This window comes from Ceratotherium simum, chromosome 22 (assembly GCF_057802395.1).
Source record: "Ceratotherium simum simum isolate JZ-2026a chromosome 22, ASM5780239v1, whole genome shotgun sequence".
Classification (NCBI taxonomy): Eukaryota; Metazoa; Chordata; class Mammalia; order Perissodactyla; family Rhinocerotidae; genus Ceratotherium; species Ceratotherium simum.
Genome location: NC_141921.1, coordinates 30610212 through 30636367, shown reverse-complemented (window position 1 = coordinate 30636367; position 26156 = coordinate 30610212). Strand labels below are relative to the sequence as shown.

Sequence of the window (26156 nt, the reverse complement as noted above, 5' to 3'; positions counted from 1 at the left end):
ATTAGAGTTTCATGCAAGATTCAGGTATTTTTCAAAAGGAAAACTGTTCTTTAGAAGCCAGGTATCTACTCACTCCTTCTCATGTTGTTATTAGTGTAACCTTTGGTAATAATATTAGTACACTAATAATAGCAATAGTAAAATAATAGTAGCAAAAATAACCCAGGCAGTGTGTTATGTTCTGTATTTTATTAAATTATTAATCTCATTTGTGAGAGATTCAAGTCTTTTCTCCATTTCATAGATGAGAAAACTGAACCCAGCATTGAAGTGACTTTCCCAAGGTCATTCTGCTCATAAGTGCTGGAGCTGGGACTCGTATCTAAAGCTGTGTGATTCCAGAGTTCCTGTCCCTTACCTCTATATGAGATCTTGGGACTCAGGAATTTTTCTGATTCCCTTCTTGGGTATAATTCAGTTTACCTAGAAACTAAATTAAAAATCAAGAAGTTGCTCAATGAGAATGGAATTAGATAAGAAGAAAAAGGGAAAGTTTTTAAGGCTATTTTATGAATCCCTCTCTTTGCCAACAGCTCGGTGATCTTTCTGTGCCACATAGTTTATTCATTCATTCAACAAATATTTTTTAAGTGCCAACTGAAGGCCAGGCACATTGCTGTACATAGGGGATACAGTGGTAAGAATAGAAATATATATTTCCTGCTCTCTTGGAACTCTGGTAAGGAAAACAGACATTAATCAAGATTATACAAATTAGCATAAAATTATAATGGTGATAAATGCTATAAAGGCATTGGTGCATGGTACAACAAGAATTTATAATAAGAGGACTAGACCTAGTAGGGAAGGCTCCCCCAAGGAAATGATAAGTGCCCTAAAAAGGAAGAATAAGTAGTAACTGGGGAAGGAGGCAGTGGTGCCAGGAGCTTATTGGTTGCAGAAAGACTGTTGGAGTAATTCAAGTAAAGTACCTGGAAGGAAGCTTGGATTATGGTGGTGGAATAGATTGAACAGACTGCATTGAGAGCTATGAAGTAGATAAAATCGAGAGGACTTGATGGACTGGCCCTGGGAAAAGGATGTGTTAAGGGTGACTCCAGGGTTTTTGACTTATAAAACAGTGGATGGTGGCGCCTTTCACTGTGCCAGGGAACCCTGAGAGAATCTAATTTGAGGAAGAAGGTCAGGAGTTTGGTTTGGGATATACGGTAGATGTTGAACATAGATGTCAGGTCAACAGTTGAGAGGAGAGGTGGGGACCGGAGACTTCAGGGTGGAGGTCATCTGTGTGTAGGTAGTAAGTGAAGCAAAGAGAAGGCATGAGGAAGCTGAGGGGAGTCAAGAATGAGAAGAAGAGAGGGCCTGGGTTGGAGTTTTGAGAAACTAAGTTTTACTGGCTGGGTAGAGGAGAATGAACCTTAAGGAAAAAATAGACTGAACAACCAGAAAGGTAGGAAGAAAACCAGGCAGTCAGTGTTACAGAAGCTAAGAAAAGAGGGAATTTGTTGGTGTAGGCCAGGACGGACATGGGCACTGTGGGAGCAAGTGTCAAATGCTGTAGAGAGGTCAGTTAAGATGTGGCTTGAAAATTAACTGTTGGGGAAAAAGTTAAGATACTGGTTAAGTTGGTGGGGTCGGAGCCAGGCAGGAAGATGAGATATATAAGTAGATGAGGGATGTATGAGTAGATGTAAGTTATTGCTCTTTTCTGATTCTTGGCTTGGGGGGTGATTTCATAGTTGTTCATTATGTTATTGTGCTTTACAATTAATGTTTCATTTAATCTTTGTAGGAATGAAATAATATACTAAAAATAGTAAGGGACAAATGTTCATGCTAGAAAGAAAGAAAGCTATTTAGCGAGCAGATTTAATATGCATTCCTGACTAGAACTCTGATCTTGACTCCTAGGTCAGCGTGCTTTATGCTCATACCACATTGCAATAACCACTGACGTTTACCTTCTGCTTCTTGCCCAGCAAGTTTTCCCATATCCATTTTCTCTGCCCTGCATGGTTTAGTAACATGCCTTTGTGGGGTCAGTCATGCAGACATGGCATGGGCTGGGCAGGGTCACCAGGGTAAGGAGGCTGATGTCTCAACCCACAAGCTCAGGAAGCTTAGTGTTCAGCTCAGAGTGGGCTAATCAGGGCCTGAGGTGGTGCTCTTTACATTATTCAAATTTAGACATATATGCATTTATAACAGGGAGCCAATGAGTTAATTACAATTAGGTTCTACCCATCCAGTAGCTGGAATTTTTCTGTTCTCTTATCACCACCATCCAACTCCTAATTTTCCTTTCTTCGTGGTTTATTTTTTTCTAACAATTGTATTAATAGATTGTTTTTTGAGTCTGGAATTATAGAAAAGGGATTAGGTTGAGCATAAAGGATATTTATTTTTAAATTTTTTTTTTTTTTAGATTTATTTATTTATTTTCCTCCCAAAGCCCCAGTAGATAGTTGTATGTCATAGTTGCACATCCTTCCAGTTGCTGTATGTGGGACGCGGCCATGTGGCCGGAGAAGCGGTGCGTCGGTGCGCGCCCAGGATCCGAACCTGGGCCACCAGCATCAGAGAGCGCACACTTAACCGCTAAGCCACGGGGCCAGCCCAATAAAGGATATTTAATAAACTCTCTTTCACTGAATCACCTTGAGCAGGTCACTTGACCCCCTGTAGGCCTCTGTCTTCCTCTTAAAACAATAGTGTTAAGATTAATAATTGCTAATGTTTACTGAGCATTTATTCTTTGCCAGGCATTTGCTAAGTACTCTATGTACATTATTTCATTTAATCCTTAGACAGACCCAATGATGGATACTGTTTTTATCCCCATTTTAAAGATGAGAATACTGAGACACAGAGAAGTTAAGTAGCTTGTCCAAGTTCACATAGTTGGCAAAGCCTGGGGCCAGGATTTCAACCTGGCTCTAGAGCCTGTGCTCTCATTCACTATGGTATACTGACTGCCATATAGGAAGGTTGAAATGAAAAATAAGGAGGTATAAAAATAAAACTTAATAACTAATATTTATTGGATCTTATGAAGCAGGCACTAGGCTAAGAGTTTATCACATATATTCTCATTTAATTTTCATATAAGATAGTGAATATTATTTGCCCTGTTTTATAAGACCAATTAAATGAGTTTTTAAAAGGTTAATTGACCTGCCCAAAGTCACATACACAACTAAGTGGAACAGCTTGGACTCCAGCTTAGGTCCGTCTACCTCCAAAGCTTGTGTTCTTCACCATCTTCTTTATAAATTAAATGCTAGAGGGCCAGCCCCATGGCCTAGTGGTTAAGTTTGGCACGCTCTACTTCAGTGGCCGGGGTTCGGGTCCCAGGCACAGATCTACACCACTCGTCGGCAGCCATGCTGTGGTGGTGACCCACATACAAAATAGAGGAAGATTGGCACAGATGTTAGCTCAGGGCACATCTTCCTCAGCAAAAAAATAAAAATTAAAAAAATAAATACGAGAGAAATGTGCCGTGTTGTTATCACTGGGCACATTTCTGTCTCTGTACCTTATCTTTGTACCTTCTAGAAAGGGTCTGCCTTTCTCGAATGGTACTGGGAACACACTAACACGTTCTTACTCTTCTTCCTTTTTCCTGATGCCAGGCTATTCACTGTCTTGTTGATAGTCACTGTTGCCAAGTCTCCCTTCCAGAAGCTGTTGCCATATCTCCATTGTTGGTTTTAAATTGATTTAATTTTAGGTTGGCCATTTCCTGAAATACATAGTCTATTAAGAAGGAGCCATTATCTTGTTGAATACTTGTGCCCATATCCTTCCAGAAGATTTTCTACTTTTTCTTGAAATTTTTATATTTGTTGTTAGTGCCGTTGAGTTGATTCTGTCTCCTAGCGCCTCTGTGTACAGCAGAGGGGAACCCTGCCCAGTCTTTCTGGGCCAGCCTCTCATCTTCCAGCGCTATATCAGACAATACTCCGCTGCTATTCATAGGGTTTTCATAGCCAGTTTTTTTGGAAGTGGATGGCCAGGTCCTTCTTCCTAGTCCGGAAGCTCCACTGCAACCTCTCCACCATGGGTGACCCCGCTGGTATTTGAAATACTGGTGGCGTAGCTTTCAGCATCACAGCAACATGCAGCCACCACAGTATGACAACCAACAGATGGGTGATGTGGTTCCCTGACCGGGAAACTAACCCAGGCCCCAGTGGCCAAATTTTAACCACTAGACCACTCGGGCTGGCTTATGTGATAAGACATATATAACATAAATTTTACTATTTTAACCATTTTTAAGTGTACAATTTAGTGGCATAAAGTATATTCTCAGTGTTGTATAATCATCACCACTATTTCCAGAACTTTTTCCTTATCCCAAACAAAAATACTTCTTTTAGAAAGAATACAACCCCCCCAATGCACACATACTTTTATAATTATAAAGGTCATACATATTCATTAGAGAAAATTTGCAAACTACTGGATGTATAAAGATGAACATTTGAATCTCTCAAGATCCCACCCTCAGCAAAACCCTTGGTAGCGTTGTAAGTATTTTCTTCTAGCTCTTCTTTTGTGTTTATGTATGTGTGTGTGTGTGTGTTTAATTAACTATTGATTTTTCCCATCAAGTTGTAACAATATCTGTTACCTGTTTTTGGCCTCTAGGTTGTTTGAAAGTACATTGTCAAATGCTTTTTTTAGCCTCTAAGCTCCTCACATTTCAGAAAACCAATATGTGTTTATTTCTGAGATTGTTTTCAATGATTCATTCATGCATTTATTCAAATGCGTATTGAGTCTTGCTCTGTCCCAGGAAGGTCCTGTGCTGGAAGAGCAGGAGTACAGAGATGAGTGTGTCAAGGGGCTTGTCCCCAAGCAGCTCACAATCTGATCAAATACACAAATAAGTAATCCATGGTGCTGTGGAGTGCAGTAATGGATGTGCAGGGCACAGAGCTGATGCTGACAAAAGTAATGATCAGCTATGGTTGGGAGTCAGCCAGAGTCATCTTTTTAGAACACAAATCCAAATATGACATAAATATTTATAACAGAAGAAATTGCACTATGAATAGTTTACAACCTGAATCATGCTTTGTTCACTTAATATTATAATATGAGCACTCTTCCATGTCCCATGTTTTTAATAATTCTTCATATCATTATTTTTAATGGCTGCAGAATATATCTTGCTTTAATTTATTTATTCTGCTATTTGTTGGTTATTAGGCTGTTTCCAATTTGTTATTATTACAAATAATGATACAGTGAAACCTATGAGCTTAACTCTTGTCTGCATTTTGGATTATTTCCTCAGGATCTGGGTCTGGATGTGTCCATTTCACCTTATTCTTGCCAAGATTTTTTGTGTGTGTGTGTGAGGAAGATCAGTCCTGAGCTAACATCCATGCCTATCCTCCTCTTTTTGCTGAGGAAGACTGGCCCTGGGCTAACATCTGTGCCTATCTTCCTCTACTTTATATGGGACGCTGCCACAGCATGGCCTAACAAGAGGTGCGTCAGTGCGTGCCCAGGATCCAAACCCCGGGCCGCCAGCAGCGGAGCGCGTGCACTTAACAGCTATGCTATGGGGCCGGCCCCTGCCAAGATTTTTTTTTAGTGTAAACTATAATTTTAGGTGAAAATTAGTATTTTACTTTTATTTCATAGAAATTATTTCTTAAAAGTCTTGATGTAGACAGCTAGTGCTGTTTAGTGGTGGATTTTAGCTGGCCAAAGCACAGATGTTCAGTTTTCATTTTGTCAGTTTTATCTTTCCCTCCTTAGAGTTACCTACTTTTTGATAAGAATTCTGCCCACTGCCAGAAGTAGGTAGAACAAACTTCTTGCAGACACATTTGAAACTCAGAAATTAAGTGGCAATCTGAAGTCACTTAGCAAAGTGGTGGGACTAGAAATAATGTTTGTTCTTTTTTGTTTATAGTTCCCAAGGTACACTCAAATCTGTTGTTTCATTTGATTTGACCCTTAGAATAACCTATAAATAGATAGGACAAATGTGCACATTTCAAAGATAAGAAAGCTGAGAAAATATGTTGACTGTACAGGGTCTCACATTTCTCAATTAGAGAATTAAGAGCATGCTGCCGAGACAAGACTGTCAGATTATCAGGGGGGAATCTGAACCACAACCCTTTCTATTGCCCAGTCATAAGTGAATGTTGTTTCCCATGTGATGGTAGAGAAAAGAAAGCTCCCTCTGTGGTTTGCAAAAAGATGACTGAGACATGGAGTAACTTACTCAAAGGCACACAGCTAGAAAGTGTAGAGTCTTATTTTGAACACTCAGCCCAGATCTCTCTGCTCTTTTTACTATGCTTCTAGAAGAATATTCCACCAAGAAATTTTGTCTTCTAGACCCTTCCCAAGATGCAGTTCTTACCATTTGGAGATTCAAAATTCTGCCTCTGGGTACTTGATAGGAAAGGTAAACAGTGTTCTTGGAATCGACAGACACCAGCCTTACAAATACTTTCCTTCCATGGACAGGAAAGTTTTACTTCAGATAAATGCTGCCAGTCCCCATTCTTCCTCCGTTCTGACTCCTGTCTGAGTATCTGTCTGCTTGGGAAAGTAGCTCTTACCAAAAACAGGAGGGCTGATCATTTTGCTGTTTTTTTAAATCCTAAGTAATGTGGATTTTTTGCAGCGTTTCAGGGTCCATATGACTTAAATTTAAGGTTTAAAAAATGTTCTGTATAATAAATTCAAACAATAACAGAAATATGTAAAGTAAAAAGAGCTAGTCTTTCCTTCTTATCCAACCTTCCAGAGGTAATAACTGTGAGTTGTATGGTGTGTGCCTTTCTAGACTTTGTTCTTTGTTTATATATACATATGTTCACATGTGTGAGTGTTTGAGAGTGTGTGTATTTTCCACACTGTATGTTTTCTGAAACTTGCTTTTCTCATTTAATATTAGATCTTAGACATCTTTCCAAATCAGTGCATTTAGATTTATCTTTATTAGAAACAGATGCATAGGGCCGGCCCTGTGGCTTGGTGGTTAAGTGCACGCGCTGCGATGCTGGTGGCCCGGGTTCGGATCCCGGGTGCGCATCGAGGCACCACTTCTCCGTTCATCCTGAGGCCGAGTCCCGCATACAGCAACTAGAAGGATGTGCAGCTACGACATACAACTATCCACTGGGGCTTTGGGGGGAAAAAATAAAATAAATAAAATCTTTAAAAAAAAAAAAAAAAAGAAACAGATCCATAGTATTTCATCAGATTGCAGGGTCATAGGGCATATGCATTTAAAAACAAGATGTTTTGGGCCAGCCCCGTGGCTTAGCGGTTAAGTGCGCGCGCTCCACTACTGGCGACCTGGGTTCAGATCCCGGGCGCGCACTGACGCACCGCTTCTCCAGCCGTGCTGAGGCCGCATCCCACATACAGCAACTAGAAGGATGTGCAGCTATGACAAAGACTGGGGCTTTGGGAGGGGAAAAAAAAAAAAAACAAGGAGGATTGGCAATAGATGTTAGCTCAGAGCCGGTCTTCCTCAGCAAAAAGAGGAGGATTAGCACGGATGTTAGCTCAAGGCTGATCTTCCTCACAAAAAAAATAAAATAAAATAAAAAAAAACAAGGTGTTTTAAGTGAAGGACAACACATATTGTAGTGGGTGCATCTGGTATTAGGCCTGCAGCTGAATGACTTTGGGCAAATTACTCATCTTTTGTGAGCCTCAGTTACCTTATCTATAACGTGAGGATAAAAGTACCTCATGTAGTTGTGAGAATTAAAATCATTCATTAATTTATCAAGCATTTGTTGACGGCCTTCTGCATACCAGGTCATATTGGCTAATGTATTTGATGGCGTTCTATAAACTGGGAAGCTTTATGTAAGGAAGTTCACCATGAGAATAATCCAAAGAGACGTGTGCTTATCTTCGTCTCTTCCCCACTCACCTTAGTGATGTCTCTGAGTCTCTGCTCGATAAATGCCTCTATACCAACCACTCTCCTCATCCTGACATCTTGATACGAACTTCTGGGGAAGTGAGGCTCAGCGACTTCCTGCTCTGGCAGGTAAGTAGTTTCTAACCACTGCTCTCTTTGTCACCCTGAAAACTGCGACTGCACCCGCAGAATGGATTAGAGGAGCTCTTCCCCACTCCCAGCCATGCTGGCACCAGAAAACTTGGGGGTGGATGTTGGGAAGCTAAAATCTGGAGAAATGTCTCCAGACTGTGCCTGGTAACGTTTGCTGTCCCTTCCTCATCTGTCCCTGGCTTTGCGAACCTGTGTGGTTCTTGCTGTCTAAAGTGCCTAGAGGAAAAATCAAAGCTATCCAGCTGTGGTGAAAACTTCACTTGTGCCCCTGTTCAAGGACCTGGACTTCTGCCTTGTGTCCCTGAGCGTAAGTTCCTGCCCTGATAACCTGCCAGGTACCCTAGCACCTCTGGGCTCAACCCTTGCCTTGCAGTTACCAGTCTCTCCTCCAGAATAGAGGGCCGCATCTATGCACAGTCCACAAGGGATATAACCTATATGCAGACTCTTTCTTAGGGGCCTGCCATTGCCTCTCAGCTCAGGTATCCCAGTGAGGGTAGTCTTCCTAAAGCTCATATCCAAATAAGTTTGTCTTTGCTTGAAAATCTCCATTATCTGTTAACTTGGCCCCTGGGTAGCACATGACTGGGGGAAATCCTTGTTCAAGGAGAGGTTGGAGGTAGAGACTCAGCTTGGAAGCAATTCACGTGATAAAGTTCCAGAAATTTTAATAGACCATAGTCTTAAAAGTGAACTAACAAGATTTTGCTACTAAAGATACTTTCAGTCTTTGGCTCTAATCAAAGAAGTATAATGTGCAGTTTATGCTTCAGTGGCCCACTCTGCGGGTCAGATCATGCCTGGAAGGTTTACTTCTGAGCACTGAGTTTTAAGAGACTACATTGGTAAACTAGAGAACTTACCAGAAGAGGCCAACTTGGATGGCAAGGAATCTAGAACTCATGTCCTGTAAGGAGTGAGTGAAGGATAGTGCTCTGGAAAAGGGAAGCATGGTGACAGTTTATTCTCTCGGAAAAAAAACTGAGTTCCTCCTCTGTGGTGGGAATATGGCAGTGACCAAGTTAGAAATAATCCCTACTGTCTTAAAATTTATAGTTTGTTGGCAAAGACAAACTGAACAAGTCATTACAACCTTAGGAACAGATAACAGGCAGCTCTAATCTAGCCTTCAAATATTTGAAAGAATGTCAGTTTGAAGAAGAAACAAACTCATTCCAGAGAAAAGACCTGAGACCTTGGTGGAAGTTCCAGGGAAGGTGACATTGGTTTAGCATAACAAGCTATCTGACAACTAAAGTTATCCTTGTTGAGGCACTGAATTCCTTACTACTAAAGGTATCAAGCAATGGCTGTCAAGAATGTTCCAAAAGAGATTCTTACATCAGTGATTATTATTAAAGTGGACCCAACTCTGTCCTCTGACTGTTTATATACATTATCTTGTTTAATTTTCATAATACTCTAAAAACTAGGTGTTCTTATTACCTAATCTTACAGTTGAGGAAACTGAGGCCCAGAGCAGTTAAGTAATTTGCCTCAGGTCAAACAGATGGTAAATGCTGGAGCGAAAATTCAAAGCCAGGCAGTCTGGCCCCAGAGCCCATGCTCTTAACCACTGTGCCATACTCTGCTACTTAAAAATAACAATGGCAGCTACCATTTGTTCATTGCTGACTTTTATCAGACAGTGTGTCTCCCAGATGACCTCTAAGGGCCAGGAGCCAATAACATAATCCAGATGTTATTTCATAGTCCTAAAATTGGCTCTTAGAAAAATCCTGGTGGAAATGTTGATCTAGTCTCGGTTTAGTTCTGCCTTGTTACAGGCAGGTGATCTAACTGCCTCAGATGACCCCTCCCCCTACTAGGGAGTGAATCAGGGCTGGCAGCAGCAGCTGCAGCTCAGGGTGCCTTTCCATCTCATCTCTGGACTTCTGGGTCCTGCTCAGCCTGCTCCAAAGGAGGAGCCTACCCAGGGTTGTGTTCCAGCAACGTGTTACTAAACCATACCCTCTTCCTCTTCACCTTTCCCAGACCTCCCACTCCTGCCTGGTGTTCCAACCCGTTCTGTGGCCAGAATACACATTTTGGAACCTCTGTGAGGCCATCCTGCAGTTCCAGATGAACCATAGCATGCTTCAGGTAAGAGTTCAGTGCCGGCCTGATGAGATAGGATAGAAAAAGAGGTCAGCGTTGATTTACCACCTACTATATATACCCGGCACTTGCTAATAAGCTTGTTAATGATGATGATAGTAGCTACCACTTACTGAGTATTTACTATGTGTCAGGCACTGTGGACATTTTATATGCACTATCTCATTTAATGCTCCCAAGAACCCAATGAGGTAGGTATTATTAGCCCCATCTGTATAAGTGAATAAATAGAAATTATTTGGTTAAGGACACATAACCAAAAAGAGACAGAACTGGGATTCAAGGTACAAGACTTGAATCTCTTTACTATGGAAACCCAGGAAAGGCTTCTCAGAGAGATTGGCCATTATTCTCTGACGGTATTAACCTAATAAAAGATTGTAGAAGTGGAAGTGTACAAAATCCAAGCCTCTTCCAGAAGGGATTAAGAACAAAATAGCACTGTCTTTCTATTGTATAAAACTATGCTCTGCCAAGACTTGAAGTTCTACTTTCAATTTTGATCACCACATCTTGAAACAGGTTGCATTAGGAGGTAGAGTCACCTGCATCTGATTAGGACTCAAGAATAATGGCGGTGTGTGTGGTGGTGGCAGCTTAGGGTCTCCTAAGGCACTTAGGTGTTTTCATGTAAGTTTTTCTTATTTAACCCTTCCAACAGTCCAGCAAGTTTGGTGTCTCATTTTTCAGATATGGAAACAGGGGCAGAGTAACTGTCCCAAGGCCACAGTATTTTAAACCCAAAGTTGGTGCTGCTTCTTGAGTCTGGAGAGATATTGGCCAAGAGGAAATAATGATACAAGTCAGGGCTTCTCAGTCCCCTTGGCATCGAGGACCTGTTGAAGATTCTGATGAAAGCCATAGACTATCTACCTAGAAAAATTGCACAGATTATTCTAACACTTGGCATTCTGCAGAGAATTGCACTTATCACTGAAACACATAGACTACTTCCAGGGACTTCATATAACCCCTGAAATCTGACCAGGAATCTCAAGTCCAGAAATCCTGGAATATGTCAATCAAACCGTGAAGGTTTGGTCATGTGCTTGATCATTTAGTCTCAGAATATGAGGAAATTGAAAAAGGAAGTTGTGTTCAAGTAAAAGGAAAAACAGCAAAGTCTCAATTATCCACCATCCATGAGGAATGAATATCACATTTTTCCACATGACCAAAGGCCCCCCTTTAAGAACTAAAACTTTTTTGTCCTTTTTCGATATAAAACTTTCTGAAATGTGTCTTGTACAAAATGTATTGACACCTACTATATACCAGGCACTTGCTATTAAGGTGATGATTAGAAAAATCACATTCTAATGATAATAGTAACTGCCTTCTTTAAGCACTTCACTGTACAGCAATGCCCTTGATGGGTGGGACTGTTTGCTCTAAGCTCGTCCCAAAATACTTGGCTTTAGGATCTCTTGCATATTTTTTGTGTCTTCCCGCTCATTTCTTACTAAATTTCCTGGCTAATTTTGACAGCATCCCACCTTCCCTTCTCTTCCTGTTTACTGTTTTAAATCAGCTACAGGCAAGGAAACCAGTCAATCAAATTTGTTGGAATTATGTCTGTAAAGTCAGAGTAAAGTGGCTCTGCATGAAGCCCAGAGGATATTGGTGCATAAGCGTTTGTGTATGGATATTCTTATCTCTAATTTGGCTGCTCAGAAGCCTTTTATAGTAATTTCAGGTTTCTCAGATACTTTCCCCCATGGCCTTCTTTCATTCCATAAATATTTACTGAGTACCTAGCATGAGTCAGACACTATATTAGGCACAGGAGATTCAGCAGTTAGCTGGTCAGACGAGATCTCTACCTTCATGGAGTTTATGTTCTTACTTGAGGAGCTAGATAATGAACAAGTAAACAAATAAATAGTTTCAGATTGTTATAAAGCAATGAAGAAAATAAAGTGATGTGCTAGAAAGTAATGAAGAGAGCGAGAGGTACCGAGTAGGGCAGTCAAGGAAGTCCTCTCTGAGGAGGTGATTTTTCAGCTATGATATAAAAAATGAGAAGTAGCCAGACATATGAAAATCTGGGGGAAAAGAATTCTCCGAAAAAGGAGCAGCAAGTGCAGGGATACTTGTTTATCAAGTTTGGGTCTTGGAAGAACAAAAGAAGAGACCAGCATGCCTGAAGGAGAAGAGTACAAGACGAGGCTGCATAGGAGCAAAGCCTCTGATTGTCTGGGGCCTTGTAGGGCATGGTGACACATCTGAAGAATTTTGATCAGCAGAATGACAGAATCTGATTTATATTTTGCAAAAATCACTCAGGATTTTCAGAGGGCAGGAGTTAGAGACCAAACTCCTATATTAGTCCAGGTGAGAGGCTGTTCCTCAAGGTGGGGTGGTGGCTGTAGGGAAGGGGAGGACTGAATGGACTAAGATGGGGGAAAAACAAATGTTAAAACAGAAACAAATGAATCTAACTTTAAGTCGATAATATAACCCCCAGAGAAAGGAGTTAATTCAAGTTAGCTGAACACAGTTCTCTGATTATATTTCTTTAGTGGGATATAGTCTAAAAATAATACAAACTGGACGGGCCGGCCCTGTGGCTTGGTGGTTAAGTGCGCGCGCTGCGATGCTGGTGGCCCGGGTTCGGATCCCGGGTGCGCATCGAGGCACCACTTCTCCGTTCATCCTGAGGCTGAGTCCCACATACAGCAACTAGAAGGATGTGCAGCTACGACACACAACTATCCACTGGGGCTTTGGGGGGAAAAATAAAATAAATAAAATCTTTAAAAATAATACAAACTGGAAAGTAAACTTAAACATTACTTAAGAGGTTTATTGTTAGTGGTAATGTTAATGGTGTAATTCTGAAACTCCTTTATGCATCCTGGAGGATAAAACCAATGACTACAGATATTAATGTTATTAGGAACCAAGACATTAGGTTTTGGCCTGGGCAGTTGGATGGGTGGTTCTGCTGTTTCCTGGGATGAGGTGGGACAAGTGTGAGGACAACTATTAAGAGTTCCATTTTTGGGGGCCAGCCCGGTGGCGCAAGCAGTTAAGTGCGCGTGCTCCGCTGCAGCGGCCCAGGGTTCACTGGTTCAGATCCCAGGCGCGCACTGACACACCACTTGTCAAACCATGCTGTGGCGGCATCCCGTATAAAGTGGAGGAAGATGGGCATGGATGTTAGCCCAGGGCCAGTCTTCCTCAGCAAAAAGAGGAGGATTGGCAGATGTTAGCTCAGGGCCGATCTGCCTCACAAAAGAAAAAAAAAAAGTTCCATTTTTGTACCTATGAATCATAATTGCAAATGTCTATTGAGCTTTTACCACCTGTCAGGCATCCTTTACATAAATTCTATGTAGAGCTATAAGGTAGATACTATTGTTATTGCCCCCATTTTTAGAGTAAGGAAACCAAAGTTATAGCAGAGATATTGACAGTCTTGAATGCTTCTTCAGTAGGCCCCCTGGGAGTCCTGGCCAGGCTTTCTCTACCCAGGAGCCCTCAAAGCTCTGTTTCTAGAAATCCTAGCACCTCAGCCAAAGCACTAAGGGTAGACTACAGACTAACAATATCCTCGCCAGTCCGGCCTCAGACCAGAGCTGATCTTTCCAATGTCTCCCTTTTACGAGCCCTGTATCATGACCAAACTAGACCCTTCCCAGTTCCTTATTCCCATACCCTTCAGTTTGCTACCTCTGTGTCTGTGCTCTTGGCCCATCTTCTGAATTCCCATTGTTAAAATCTGAGCTGCTCTGTCTTTAAGCCCAGCCCAGTGTGCCCCTGTTCCTGCAGAAAGCCAGAGCAGAAGACAGGGAGCTCGGTTCTGGGCCTAGAGTAGCTCAGTGGGATGAGGGCAGCGGGTAGATGCTAAGGGAAGCGGGGACTCAGCTATAAGTTGTTTGGGGCTAGACCTTGGTATCTGAAGGGACCATGACAGTCTCCAGGTGGTCACCCATCAGTCTTAGAGAATGGGGGCTGGCGAAGGGAGGGAATCTTGACTGATGCAGGAGGACAGATAGAAGATCAGGGCAGGGCAGGGGCAGGCAGCAGTGCAAGCCACTGGTCCTCAGTTACAAGCTACATGGATGGTTGGTCCAGGAGGGGGTCACTGACAGAGACCACAGTGGTAAGTGTTTGGTCCACCAAATCTGTGACGATGATATTATAGAGGGAGAAGCTACATGTTCCCACTAAACTTCCTTTGATGCATTTGTCAGAGATTAAACACCAGGCTAGATCAATCAACCATTTTATTTCTAGTGCTCTTCAGGTAGTCACGGCCTTCTCAGGAGAAGTTAGAAGCTTGAGCTGTTGTCTCAGACATCCCTTCCTTTGAATCATGGCGCTGCCTACTGGCTGTGTGACTGACTGGGCACTTACTTAACCCTTCAGAGTATCATTGTCCTCATCTGTAAAATGAGAGGAGTAATAATATAATATAATAATATAATAATACCTGCCTCACAGGTTTTTGATAAGGGTTCGGTAAGCTAATACATGGAAAGCACTTGAGCATGGTGCTGGAACAGAGTTAATTTTCAGAGAATGGTGGCCAGTATTGTTTCCCACATGTGTCTCTGGGCTCTTCATCAGACTTCTCCTGTCTCCAGAAAAGCCATGGACATGTAGCACTCTGCTCATCCTGTCCCCAGTACAATTCCCCCAGCAGGGAGACTCTGGGGGCACTTTGGAACATCATGTTTCCAGCCGGAGGTGCTCTCTCTGTCTCAGGCATCCCTCAGATATGCATCGCTCATGCTGTTGACCTGAGCATGTTGATCATAGCACATGGGGCCTTACGGGAGAACTCTTCGTTGGCTAATGAATGTTTTGAAGCCCTAGACCTGCAGCCTCTCTCCAGGCCCCAGCAAGGTAGTAGAGGACTTGAGGATTTATGCGTTAGAAGGGCTATTACATCTTGTTCCCTAATTCTGCTGAGGAGAGAACAAGAGCAGAGAGGCTTAATGCCCAGGAAAGGTTTAGATTAATAGGTTAGAGCCCCATTTCTCCAAGCAAGCTCCATGGAGCCCTTGCACCAAGACCACATAGGTCTGTACAAGAAGTGTCTAAGGAAAGTATTAACACCCTCACCCCTGATTGGTCATTATATAGGGAGAGTATATAGGGAGAGTAGACAGAATGATCAGGAAGAGAGGAATTGACCATTAGGACTTCAGTTAGCCTGGATTTTCTGAAGCTGAGTACCTGAGAAGACTTAGAACACCTCTGATATGAGAAGGTAGATCCAGACCATGTGGAGGCTGCACAGACAGGCATCCAGATGCAGGCCACTGTTTCCCCCCTCCACCCCTAGAAAGTATAGCTTATCCAGAGGCACAAGACACATTTCCCGTAGACTCTCAAGAAGCCACCTTAGTGGAGAAACCAAGGGAACTTCAACCCACTGTGTGACCTAGGCCAAGTCCCCTTCCTGCCTCAGCTTCAGTGTCCTTGTCTAAAGTGAGGAGGCTGGAGCAGATGGTCCTTAGGAGCTCCCTTGACTCCGTCATCCTAAAAGTGATTCGCTGATTTCTGGCACATAGGGGCCAGGCTCTGCCTTGGCTGCAGCCTCCCTGCCTACACTCAGTCTGGGGCTGCCATTTGGAAGAAGCCTGAGCTTCACGGAGCAACTTTAACTAGCTCTGTATTTCCTCCCTCTGTGGCTGAGTGTCCCCATCCTTTCTGTTTTTCCAGAATTTAGCCTACTTAGCCCTAGCCACAGCGGTGGTGATAGAAGAATAGCTAACCTTTAGTAACCAGGCACCAGGCTGGGCATTCCTTGTCTCATTTTTCCTTAAACCACCCAGTGAGGTGGATACTATCATCCCCATGTTGCACAGTAAGAAATAGGCCTAGAGAGGTGAGGGAGTCCTTTGGACAGGAACTTTTCAAACCCCAGTGCTCCAGAAGGACTCACTGTGGCCTGATCAAGGTCTTCAATCAATTTCATATGTCTTTGCCCGTTATTTCCACTGCCTGATATTCTCCTCTCCCCATATACCCCACCTTTATTCAAATCCTCCCCCACTGGTTAAAGCCCAGCTCAAATATTGCCTGTCCATGAGGTTTCACTGCTCCTTGGCCTTCATCAACCGTAATTTCTCTCTCCTCTGAGCTACGTGGCCCTTTCTCTTGCTTCCCTGATGACTCTTACTACATTCTACCTTGTATTATGGGACTTTGTATACAGATCTGTGTCCTAATCAGCCTGTAAGCATGTAGATTGCTGAGACTATATCCTGTGCATCTCCATGCCCTATAAGGTCTTGTTCATAGGACCCAGGGTTCCTCCTGACCAAGGCCAGGAAGAAGCCCTTCTGGCAACATGGAGAGCCTTAGCAGCAACTGCTCAAGCCTGTGTTGGTCTTCATAGCTCCATGTGTGAGCTCATTATCATAGCAGAAGAGTACCCTTGAATGCCTGGGATCATTCATGAGCCTAGAGGAGGGATATTCCGGAATTTCATTTGTCATCTTTATTCATGCAGTAAACCTTTATTGCTGAGAGACCTTTGCAAATCCACTTTCCTGCTTTGACCTCCATGTCTGTCTCCAACAGGTAGAAAGTACCTCCCTAGCTCTGTTGTGAGGGTCAAGTGCTTGTGCACATGTAAGATATTCCTTAAAAGATGAAGACAGAGCAATCCAGCGATCTGCAGGCTAAGACACAGACATGTACACAAATACCTAATACAAGGTAGAATGTGATAAGAGTCATCAGGGTATAGGATGCCAAGTCAGCAGCAAAGCATAGATTCTCACACATGGAATAGAGTTGGCAGGAGAGCTCTGGGACAAAGGCTCTGTGGCCAGTTAGAGTGGCAGGAGCAGAGTGCATCAGTGAGGCACAGCAAGGCCTTCGTTCTGCTCCAAAGGGATTTCCACTCTCCTGTGCCAGGAGCATCCTCCTTGCTCTCCTGGGATCACATGGTCAGTCGATTGAGTATTTCACATGTACAGGGTGCCCCAGGTTCCAGAGAGGAAACCCACACAGTCTCTGCCCTCTAGGCGTTCATGGTTTGGAGACACACACAGGGTGTGAGAAGTGCTGCCTGTGAGTGTGGTCACCTACCTAGTGTCAGAGCTGGTTCCAGGAGCTCTGAGGGCTCTATCAAGTATTCAAGGGCTTGTTTTCTAACATAAAAAGTAGACTATGGACACTAATACCTATTCTACTAGGCAGAATGCAGTAAATGGCTTAAGAGAGCTGAACCTGCTTCTCAGAATGTTCATGGTAGGGTCATTTGCTAGAAGAATCAGGCTGGTCTCCATAAAGGAGGCAAGTCTGGAGCCAAATTCTGAAAAATTGCTTAGGGAGTTGGGAGGATGGCACCCTTAGAGTGACTTGGGAAACCAAAGGAAATGACCTGATGGGCATGCCCCAGGCAGGAATAGGACCTTCCTTGCAGCAGAGAATAGATAGTAATGACTTGTAAAATTGCTGGGGGTTTTTTTATTATTATTATTTATTTAAACAGTTTTATTTATTTATTTATTTTTTTGTGAGGAAGATCAGCCCTGAGCTAACATCCATGCCAATCCTCCTCTCCTTGCCAAGGGAGACCGGCTCTGAGCCAACATCCATCGCCAATCCTCCTCCTTTTTTTTTCCCCCAAAGCCCCAGTAGATAGTTGTATGTCATAGCTGCACATCCTTCCAGCTGCCGTACGTGGGACGCGGCCCCAGCATGGCCAGAGAAGCGGTGGGTCAGTGCGCGCCCGGGATCCGAACCCGGGCTGCCAGTAGCGGAGCGCGCGCACTTAACTGCTAACCCAGCCCATGCTGTTTCTTTTTGAGAGCCTGCTAGAGAGGGTTTTGCATATATTATCTCTAATCCTTAAAACCACTCTTCAAGGTAGGCACAACCCCCACTTTACAGATGAAGAAATGAGGTTAGGAGAGGATTTGCCCAAAGCCACAAAGCTAGTTGGTGGGGGAACCAGAAGTCAGACCCACATTTGCCTGGTTCCCTTCCAAGTGCAAACCTGAGAAGAATTTCAAGAAACACAGATGGCTCCCACCCAAAACAAACCAAGATGGAGCCAGAACTGCCACTGCCCTGTCTCTACAACATGGGCATCACCCATCGCACACCTACCCCAAACCTTTCCAAATCTGGTACAAGCTCCCCACTGTTCCACTTAATTTGGCCCACCCTGTGCCCTACCCCCTACCTCCTCCATCCCCGTTCCACCCACACCTAAAAATGATCTCCCCACCCCAATCTCCATTTTTCTTAGCAGAAGGCCCGAGACATGTATGCAGAGGAGCGGAAGAGGCAGCAGCTGGAGAGGGACCAGGCTGCAGTGACAGAGCAGCTGCTGCGAGAGGGGCTCCAGGCCAGTGGGGATGCCCAGCTCCGACGGACACGCTTGCACAAACTCTCAGCCAGACGGGAAGAACGGGTCCAAGGCTTCCTGAAGGCCTTGGAACTCAAGCAGGCTGACTGGCTGGCACGTCTGGGCACTGCATCAGCCTGAGGGAGGCTGGCGTCCTGTCACTTTGCCCTGCCCTTTGCCTCCGGGGCCCCACTCCTCTTTCTTTTCTTGGTGAAAGGCACCTCCCTCCTGATGAATTGTGTTCCCTTTGCTTGGCAGGGGAACCCCAGAGGCCAGGTCTGCTGGCCATAGATACCTTTTGGTTGCCTGGGACAGCGGCCCCTAGAGAGGGTTGAGGTGAGAGTCTCCCACAAGTACACTAAACCCAGCTCTGGTCACCAATAGGTTCAGAGAGCAGGGGGTCCCAGCTCTTCTGCTGCCTGCTCCTTCCGCCTTTGCCACCTCTACTTGTGCTCCTAGCTGCACTTTCTTTTTCCACCAGCACATCCTTCAACACACAGAATTGAGGGGAAGAGCCCTCCCCAAAACCCTCGCCCTGTACTCATCTATCTTAGCCTTCCACCCAACTTTCACAAAAGATTTGGCTCCACCTTGGATCTGCTGGTAAATAGCTAATAGGCAGCCAGCATTATTTGGGCAAGGAAGGGGAGGGAGACACAGAAAGAAAATGTGCCCATCTGCAGCTCCTCCCCCTTGGCTCTCCACCTGGGATTTGCTATTGAATCTCTACTCCCTCCCACCACGCAGTGCTGATTGCTCACTGAAAGGCTCAGCGCCCCCAATGGCGCTCAGAAGCCAGGCGGGTGATTACAATCCAATTACCTATTGTCGACTCAGCCCACACAAGCTTTCCTGCTCCTCTTGCAGGGCAAGGGGCCAGGTTCCACTCCCCAGTGAAACTGGTCCCCTCCATGGGTACAGGGAAACTGAAGGGCCTGTAGGCCCTGGTGAATCTAATCCAGCACAGGCCTCCTTCCCTGGAACACATCAGGACCAGGAGCACAGAAACAAGTGCTTCTCCCAGCTGACTCGGCCTCCCCACCTCATCATCTCAGACTCCTTCCCACCTCCTCAATCTTTGAGGCTGCTTCTCTCAGCTTTTTGACCTGGCCCTCTAAGGGGGCCCTGAAACAATTTCTTCTCAGCGTGGCAAAGTCTCAGCTTGTGAGGGCCAAGGCTGCCCAGCAGGAAGAGGGCCAAATCAAGGGCCATGTCCTTTCCCTTACCTCTCCCTGCCAGGCCTCGCTGCAGAGCTGCTGAGAGGATTAGTGCCTTTGATGGGCTGTCTGTCTGAGCAGTTCTGTGCTTCAGGTGTCCCTGAGCAGCAAGTGCCGGCTGGGAATACCAACCAAATGCTACTGTTTGGTCTTCGCATTTTACTTTCTGCAGACTTTCCCAGCACCTCCCTCTAGGGGAGAGGTAGGGTCTTGCAAGCAGTAGTAAGAGCATACTCTTTAAATCCCTAACTTGCTTATACTCCAGTCTCCTCTTCCCCTTCCTGTGCCTGAATACCTGGCACAAGAGATACCTTGGCCATCATCCCTGTTCCCAGAATCAAGCATAAATGCCAGACACTGCGATTGAGAAGCCAATCAGTGTGCACTTTGGCAAGCCCCCACACACACCTGGCACTCCCCACTACCAATCCCTGGCAAAGCGTTCCCAGAGAGCAGGTGCTGTACATTTTCCAGCTTTTCAATGGGGCTGTTGACAGCCTTAATTAGGGAGGCATGAATTATGTGGCTATAATGCAGAGCCCTACAATTAAGGCGGGAATGAGGGGCTGGAGGCAGCAAACGGAATCTGCCCTGTGAGCATGGCTGTTGAGTCCTGTCTCCGTTCTGTGTCTGACTTTCCCTAATATGATTGGGGTACAGCAGAGGTGATTAATGGGGCTGGTATCTCTCTTTGGCCTGAGGTCATGTGTTCTGGGAAAGGTACACAGTGGGGTGGGGTGGGGAGGGGCTGCCCCAGGAGGCCCTGTAGGGGTGGACAGAGGCTGAGGGGCCACTGCAGGCCACCCAGGAGCAGGGGCTACAAATAGCTGAACTTACTGTGGTCGCTTTCTATTGATATGATTTGTACAACCCAGCTTCAACCCTTGCCTCAAGAAACTGGGTGGGACCTATCTAAATATCTTCCCACCTGTGAGCCAACCCCGACTTGAGGATATTTATCGTGTTTTTGTGTTCTCCTGGGTGTCAAAGAGAATTTTAAGAATTCTTTCTTAGGTGTAAAACTTGTTTGCTAACAGTGCAACGTAAGAACATCTGTTTTGCTGCTGCAACTGTCTACCCTCCTTCAGGTGTGCTTGGCTACCTCCAGGATCCCTAGCTTGTGGGGCGTGTGGGGTGGGGAAACCACTGGGAGAGCCCTTTTGCCATCGCAACACCTGTTCCTCTGCTTGTTTCCTAATCCCCGGACGCTTCCCTCCACCTCCTTTTCCTCGCGCAAGTGAAAGGAAGCCAGGCTGCCCGTGTGGAAGGAGGGATTTCGCCAGCTGCGTTTGCAGCGCCCAGGCTTGGTGGCCGCATCGGGTGGGGGCAGCTGAGCTTGAAGTCTCCGAAGCGGGTGGAGCGTAGGGGGAGGGGAATGCCGGTAGACCTTCTTGACGGCCGCTCCATCCTGTGGCGGTGTCCTGAGGTCTGGGGATACAGAGACCTAAGGGAGCCACCTAACAGGCTTTGGGGGGGCTTCGTTGGCATTTGGGGAGGCGGCTGAGCAAAGGGTGCTGAAAGGACAGCTCCTACCTGCCCCGCGGCACCCGAAAGGCACCTCTGCGTGTAAAGTCTCCCCCTCGAGCCCCCACCCCACCTCGAGTGGCCTGCCTTCCAAGTGAGGTGCACGAAAGGCTTCCTCAGAGTGGCAGCTTGGAAGGACGCACGTCCGGCTGCGCCAAGCTGGCTTCCCCGCTCTTTCCCCACTTCAGCGTCAGCCTTGGCCCTGGGAACTGCAGCCTGTGCCTCCAAGCCGCGCGCTTTCTCCTGCCTCCGGCGGAGAAGGGCGGTGCGACCAGGCCTTGCAAACCCTTCTTCTGGGGCCCCCGCAGGAACAGGAAGGAAAGCGGCCGAGATGCGCCCTAAGTGTCGCACGGCTTGGAGAAGTGGGTAGCCCGGTTGCATAAGGTGGAAGGAACTTGGTAGTTTGCAAAAGCCAGCTCTTTGGCGGGAGCCGAAACCCAGAGCCAGCCGAGTCGCACACCCTACCTCATTTATTGCCTTCGATGCGCGCCTGCCCCACTGCGCCCCCACCCCCAGGCGCGCCGCCGTCTTGCGCACCCTCCCCCCATACCCCCCTCCTCACTCCCTCCAGAGGAGGTGAGTTTAAACCCCGCCCACGTGACCCCAGCTGGGCCAATGAGCGGCGGCGGGAGGTGAAATCCGGTTCTAACCGGTCCGGGGCTCCCAGCGCTATAAAAACTTTATAAACCCCCCGGAGCCCGAGCAGTGTGAAGAGGAGGAGGCGAGAGCGACCCCCGGGCCGACCAAAGCCCGCGCGCCGCTGCATCCCCGCGTCCAGCGCCAACGTCCCGCCGCCGTCGCCACCATGCCCAAGAGAAAGGTACGTGGCGCGAAGGCCCCAGGCGCTGGGCCGCCACTGCCGCTGCCACCACCGCTACTGGTGCCGCCGTCGCTCCCCCGGCTTTCGGGCGCGAGGATCGGTGCCGGGCTGGAGCAGGCTCAGCCGCTCGGCGCGGGTGTTCCAGGTGGTGTCAGGCGGCCCCGGGCTAACCCTATGCGGTTCGGCTGCCCGCGGGCGCCAGAGGCCATATTGGAGGAGCGGCGGCCGCGGCGGGAGGAGCCATGTTGGCGGCTGTTTATTCCGCTCCCCTCGGGCTCGACGTGCCCGCCCCGCGCCCCCTCCCCCATCTGCATGCCCCCTCCCCTCCCCGCGAGCGGGCAATTCAAACCCGAAAGGGCGGGAAGGCGGCGCTCGGGGTTGGCGGGCGGGGGAACGCGCTGCCGCCAAAAAAAAAACTGCCGCCGTGAGGGGGCGGGGCCGTTCCTGGGGCGGGGCTTCACGGTGTGGCTCCGCCTCCGCCCACTGCCCCCGCGCACGAGACTCGCGCTGGTGCGCGCCTCTGTCGCCCACGAGTTCCCCCGGCTGCGCGCGCCTCCCGCCTCCCGCCCTCGACGGCTGCCATGGCAACGGCGCTCGGGCCCCGCCTCCGGAGGGGTTTGTTTGCACCATCTGCAGCTGTTGCTTCTGCCTGGCGCAGGCAGCGCTGCTCGCTGCGGCTTAGCGCGCGCTTCCCGGGGCCGCTCGGCGGAGACTCCCAGCCTCCGTGCGCGCTTTGGGCCAGAGCGGGCGTGAGGCTTAGACAATTAGACAAATGAGCACTCCCACAGCTTTCTAAGCACTTCGGGTATTTGCATAGGAGCTGGGAGTGCTAAGAACTGATGATGTGTATGTTCCAGAAAAGTTGTGTGCAAGATTTCCCCTTCAGTTTTTTCCCTTATGACTCCTTAATTCCTTAGGGTTAAGCTTAGTGAATCATTAAGAATTGCCTCAGAAGATGCAACTTCCTTAGTTTTTGTTTGTTTTTAATAGGCTGAAGGGGATGCTAAAGGAGATAAAGCCAAGGTGAAGGACGAAGTAAGTCTAATTTTTTCTCTCTCCTTTCGGAGTCTTACAAACCGTTGGGCTCCTTTGGTGGTAATTAACCATTGGTCTAGTCCTGAATTTGCCCAAGTAAGCTCTCTTTACTCCCTATATCTAGAATAAATTGGCACCAAAATTTCTGTTTTTTTCTTAAATGGTTCAGCTGTCCTAGTTCTAACTTTCTCACTTTTTTTTTAATAGCCACAGAGAAGATCTGCAAGGTTATCTGCTGTAAGTGTGTCTGCTTTTGAATTTTCATATTCTTGAAACTAAAAAGCATTGAAAAACAATTCCTTTTGCTTCCCATGAATTATGATCAGTGGCTGGTTTAGAATGACCTAATCTATTGTGGACTCTGACCCATTTGAGATTTACTGGTTCTGATATTCTTTGGCTATAGCCAAAGTGGGCCACTTCAGAATGTTTTGAGTGGGTTTCTGAAGATAGGAAATTCTAGTGGAAAACCAGCCACAAAAACTTTACAAAATAGGAACCTCCGTGCCAGTGGTACTGTGGTTTGGTTTGGGTTTTCTTTGGTCCCTCATACTAATGATGTTTTTCTCTCTCTCCTGAATAAAAGAAACCTGCTCCTCCAAAGCCAGAGCCCAAGCCTAAAAAGGCCCCTGCAAAGGTGAGCGGGACTAGGAGACAGACTGGCTTCTAGGAGTAACATAAGGCTGAGCAGTTTCCCATGTCACTGACCGGAGACCTGCTACATAACGACTTCACCTGTTGGCGTAAAGTTGAGATATGACAAAGTTAATAGATTGGGCCTTAAAATAACGTTGGAATTGGTCATGTTTACAATATGAGCACTGTCATTTATCTTAATTCAGTGTAATGGTGACTCCATTAATGGATATTCTACATTGTATTCATAGCTTGCCTTATCCCTGACGTTTGTAATATGGTTTCCTAATCAAGAACTCTATCAGCAATTCACAGAAAACTCTGCACTTGGTTATTAAACACCTAAGTGTTGAAGCTGTCTTATTCTTCTATCATTTATAGTCAGATAAAAGTTTTTGTATACCGAAGACCATAGCAAAGTATAGATAATTTGGCCTAGTTTTGATCAGTTGTTTTTATCAATGAGGGAGGGTTCATAGTTTGTGTATGTGTGTTTTATCTTCCATAGACAATCCTACCTTGTGCAGAACTTTGCAGACCATACCCTGGTAATATGAAATGAGGAGAAACAGCTTTTTTTTTTTTTTTTTTTCCTCCCCCCCTTTTAGAAGGGAGAGAAGGTACCCAAAGGGAAAAAGGGGAAAGCTGATGCTGGCAAGGATGGGAATAACCCTGCAGAAAATGGAGATGCCAAAACAGACCAGGTACAACTGCTGCTTCATTTTTTTTTAAGTCTGCTCGTTCCACTAATTACTGATCCCAAGGGGGTTTATTGCCTTTTTCCTGCATCTACATCACTCCAAGTATGCCTTTCAGTCTAGAGTTTGCTTATGGTTTTCCTGTTAATGTAAATCCTGGATGTTTGAAGTCTGCCATCTGATTACAAAGGGCAGTGGGTGAGATCCTTGTCCTGTCATTAGGTCTCACACTGATACTACAGCATAGAGTTTTTAAGCTGGGAGTAACCTCAGATCTTCTATGCTGGTCTGTCGCCTTCCCCAGTTTTGCAGTAAGGTCCAGAGGGGAAGTGACTTAATGCAGTTACCTAGAAATTCAGTTTCCAAAGAAGTACTGAGTCTCAGTGTTGAAGTGCCTAAAACCTGAACTTTGGCCTGTGGACAAAGTAATGCTGTAGATGGAATATGAATGAAGTTAGTTTCAAAATCTATACATTGTTTTAATCTGTTTGTTTTTCTTTTAGGCACAGAAAGCTGAAGGTGCTGGAGATGCCAAGTGAAGTGTGTGCATTTTTGATAACTGTGTACTTCTGGTGACTGTACAGTTTGAAATACTATTTTTTATCAAGTTTTATAAAAATGCAGAATTTTGTTTTACTTTTTTTTTTAAGCTATGTTGTTAGCACACAGAACACTTCATTGTTGTTTTTGGGGGAAGGGCATATGTCACTAATAGAATGTCTCCAAAGGTGGATTGACATGGGGGAGAAAAGATCTTTCCCTTCTAGTTTTGAGAGACCTTCCTCTTGGTTCCCAGGAGGAGAGTTCTCTTGATGTTGACACACATGAGCCACCTTGGTACAAACGCCTGGTGGTGTGGAAAAACTAAAATTCGTTTTTATGTCCTCTTCACCCTCTCCGCCTTCAGCATAGACCTGACTCCCTTAAACCCAGAGACCTCTTGAGACTTGATCCAAAAAAATTGGTTACCAGTATGTCATGCAATCTGGACTTCCAGTGTCACCATTGAGATGGTATCCCTCAAAAGAGCAGTGGTTCCGTTTTTAGATTGTGGATCTTCAGATTGATAATTCTGCCATTTTCATTTCATTTCCTGAAAGTCAGGGTCGGCTTGTGAAAAGTTGTTAAACAACATACTAAATGTGAAATGTCAACCCTCACTCTAAACTTTCCCTGTTCAGAGCATCAGATGAAGACTTCGTTGGGTTTTATAGTGGCTTTCTGATTTTGGTAGTCCATTGAAGAAGGGAGTTTGAAAGTTGTTGTATACTGTTAACGATTGTCTGCCCATGTCCTGCCTGAAATACCATGATTGTTTATGAAAAGTATCTTTAATAAAGCTGGATACAGTTTGGCTTGGAATGCTGCCTCTAATCTTTTCCCAGGAGTTGGGGAGCCAAGTTTCTCCAAGTCTCTTGGGATAGGATGCATTCTAGTGTGTGAGGTGTAGAGGCTCCATGTACAGTCAGTCCTTGATTTGTAGGCAGTCCGTAGAACACAGTGCTAGGTAGAGCTAGGAAAGATCCCAGGAGTAAGTAGACTAGTGGTGAGAGACTGGGAGCAGAGAAGTAGTTTCTGTGCTTGTCATGCAGCTTTACCTGAAATATATGTTTAAATGCAGATTTTCGTTAGACCTGAGGTTTTGGCCTGGTAGTTGACAGCAGAAGAGCCTCTTTACTTCATTTACGTTTAAAACCTGTAAAATTAGCTAATAGATCCAACTATAGTCTTGTGTCAGGAGAAAGTGTTTCTGTCT

The 26156-nt window shown here is 45.6% G+C and overlaps 2 protein-coding genes across 6 annotated transcripts in view; both read left to right on the top strand.

Annotated features, from left to right (window-relative positions):
- Nucleotides 1-19064, top strand: part of DHDDS (dehydrodolichyl diphosphate synthase subunit) — a 29700-nt gene extending 10636 nt beyond the window's left edge. For 3 of the 4 annotated variants that reach the window (XM_087446507.1, XM_014784006.2, XM_087446508.1), the window contains exons 7-9: nucleotides 7894-8008; nucleotides 10028-10135; nucleotides 18372-19064. In XM_087446507.1, coding sequence (XP_087302633.1) covers nucleotides 7894-8008; nucleotides 10028-10135; nucleotides 18372-18611 — 463 coding nt within the window. In that variant the 3' untranslated portion in view covers nucleotides 18612-19064. The remainder of the gene's footprint in view (nucleotides 1-7893; nucleotides 8009-10027; nucleotides 10136-18371) is intronic. The other variant, XM_014784007.2, reaches the window with a different exon arrangement.
- Nucleotides 19065-21871: 2807 nt separating this feature from the next.
- On the top strand, nucleotides 21872-25762 carry HMGN2 (high mobility group nucleosomal binding domain 2). Of its 2 annotated transcripts, XM_004425778.3 has the most exons (6): nucleotides 21872-22031; nucleotides 23022-23066; nucleotides 23274-23303; nucleotides 23653-23703; nucleotides 24311-24406; nucleotides 24904-25762. In XM_004425778.3, the coding sequence occupies exons 1-6, from the start codon at nucleotides 22017-22019 to the stop codon at nucleotides 24937-24939; spliced, it is 273 nt and encodes a 90-aa protein (XP_004425835.1). In that variant the 5' UTR covers nucleotides 21872-22016; the 3' UTR covers nucleotides 24940-25762. The 2 variants fall into 2 exon arrangements, with proteins under 2 accessions (XP_004425835.1, XP_087302635.1); XM_087446509.1 differs by lacking the exon at nucleotides 23274-23303.
- Nucleotides 25763-26156: the final 394 nt, after the last annotated feature.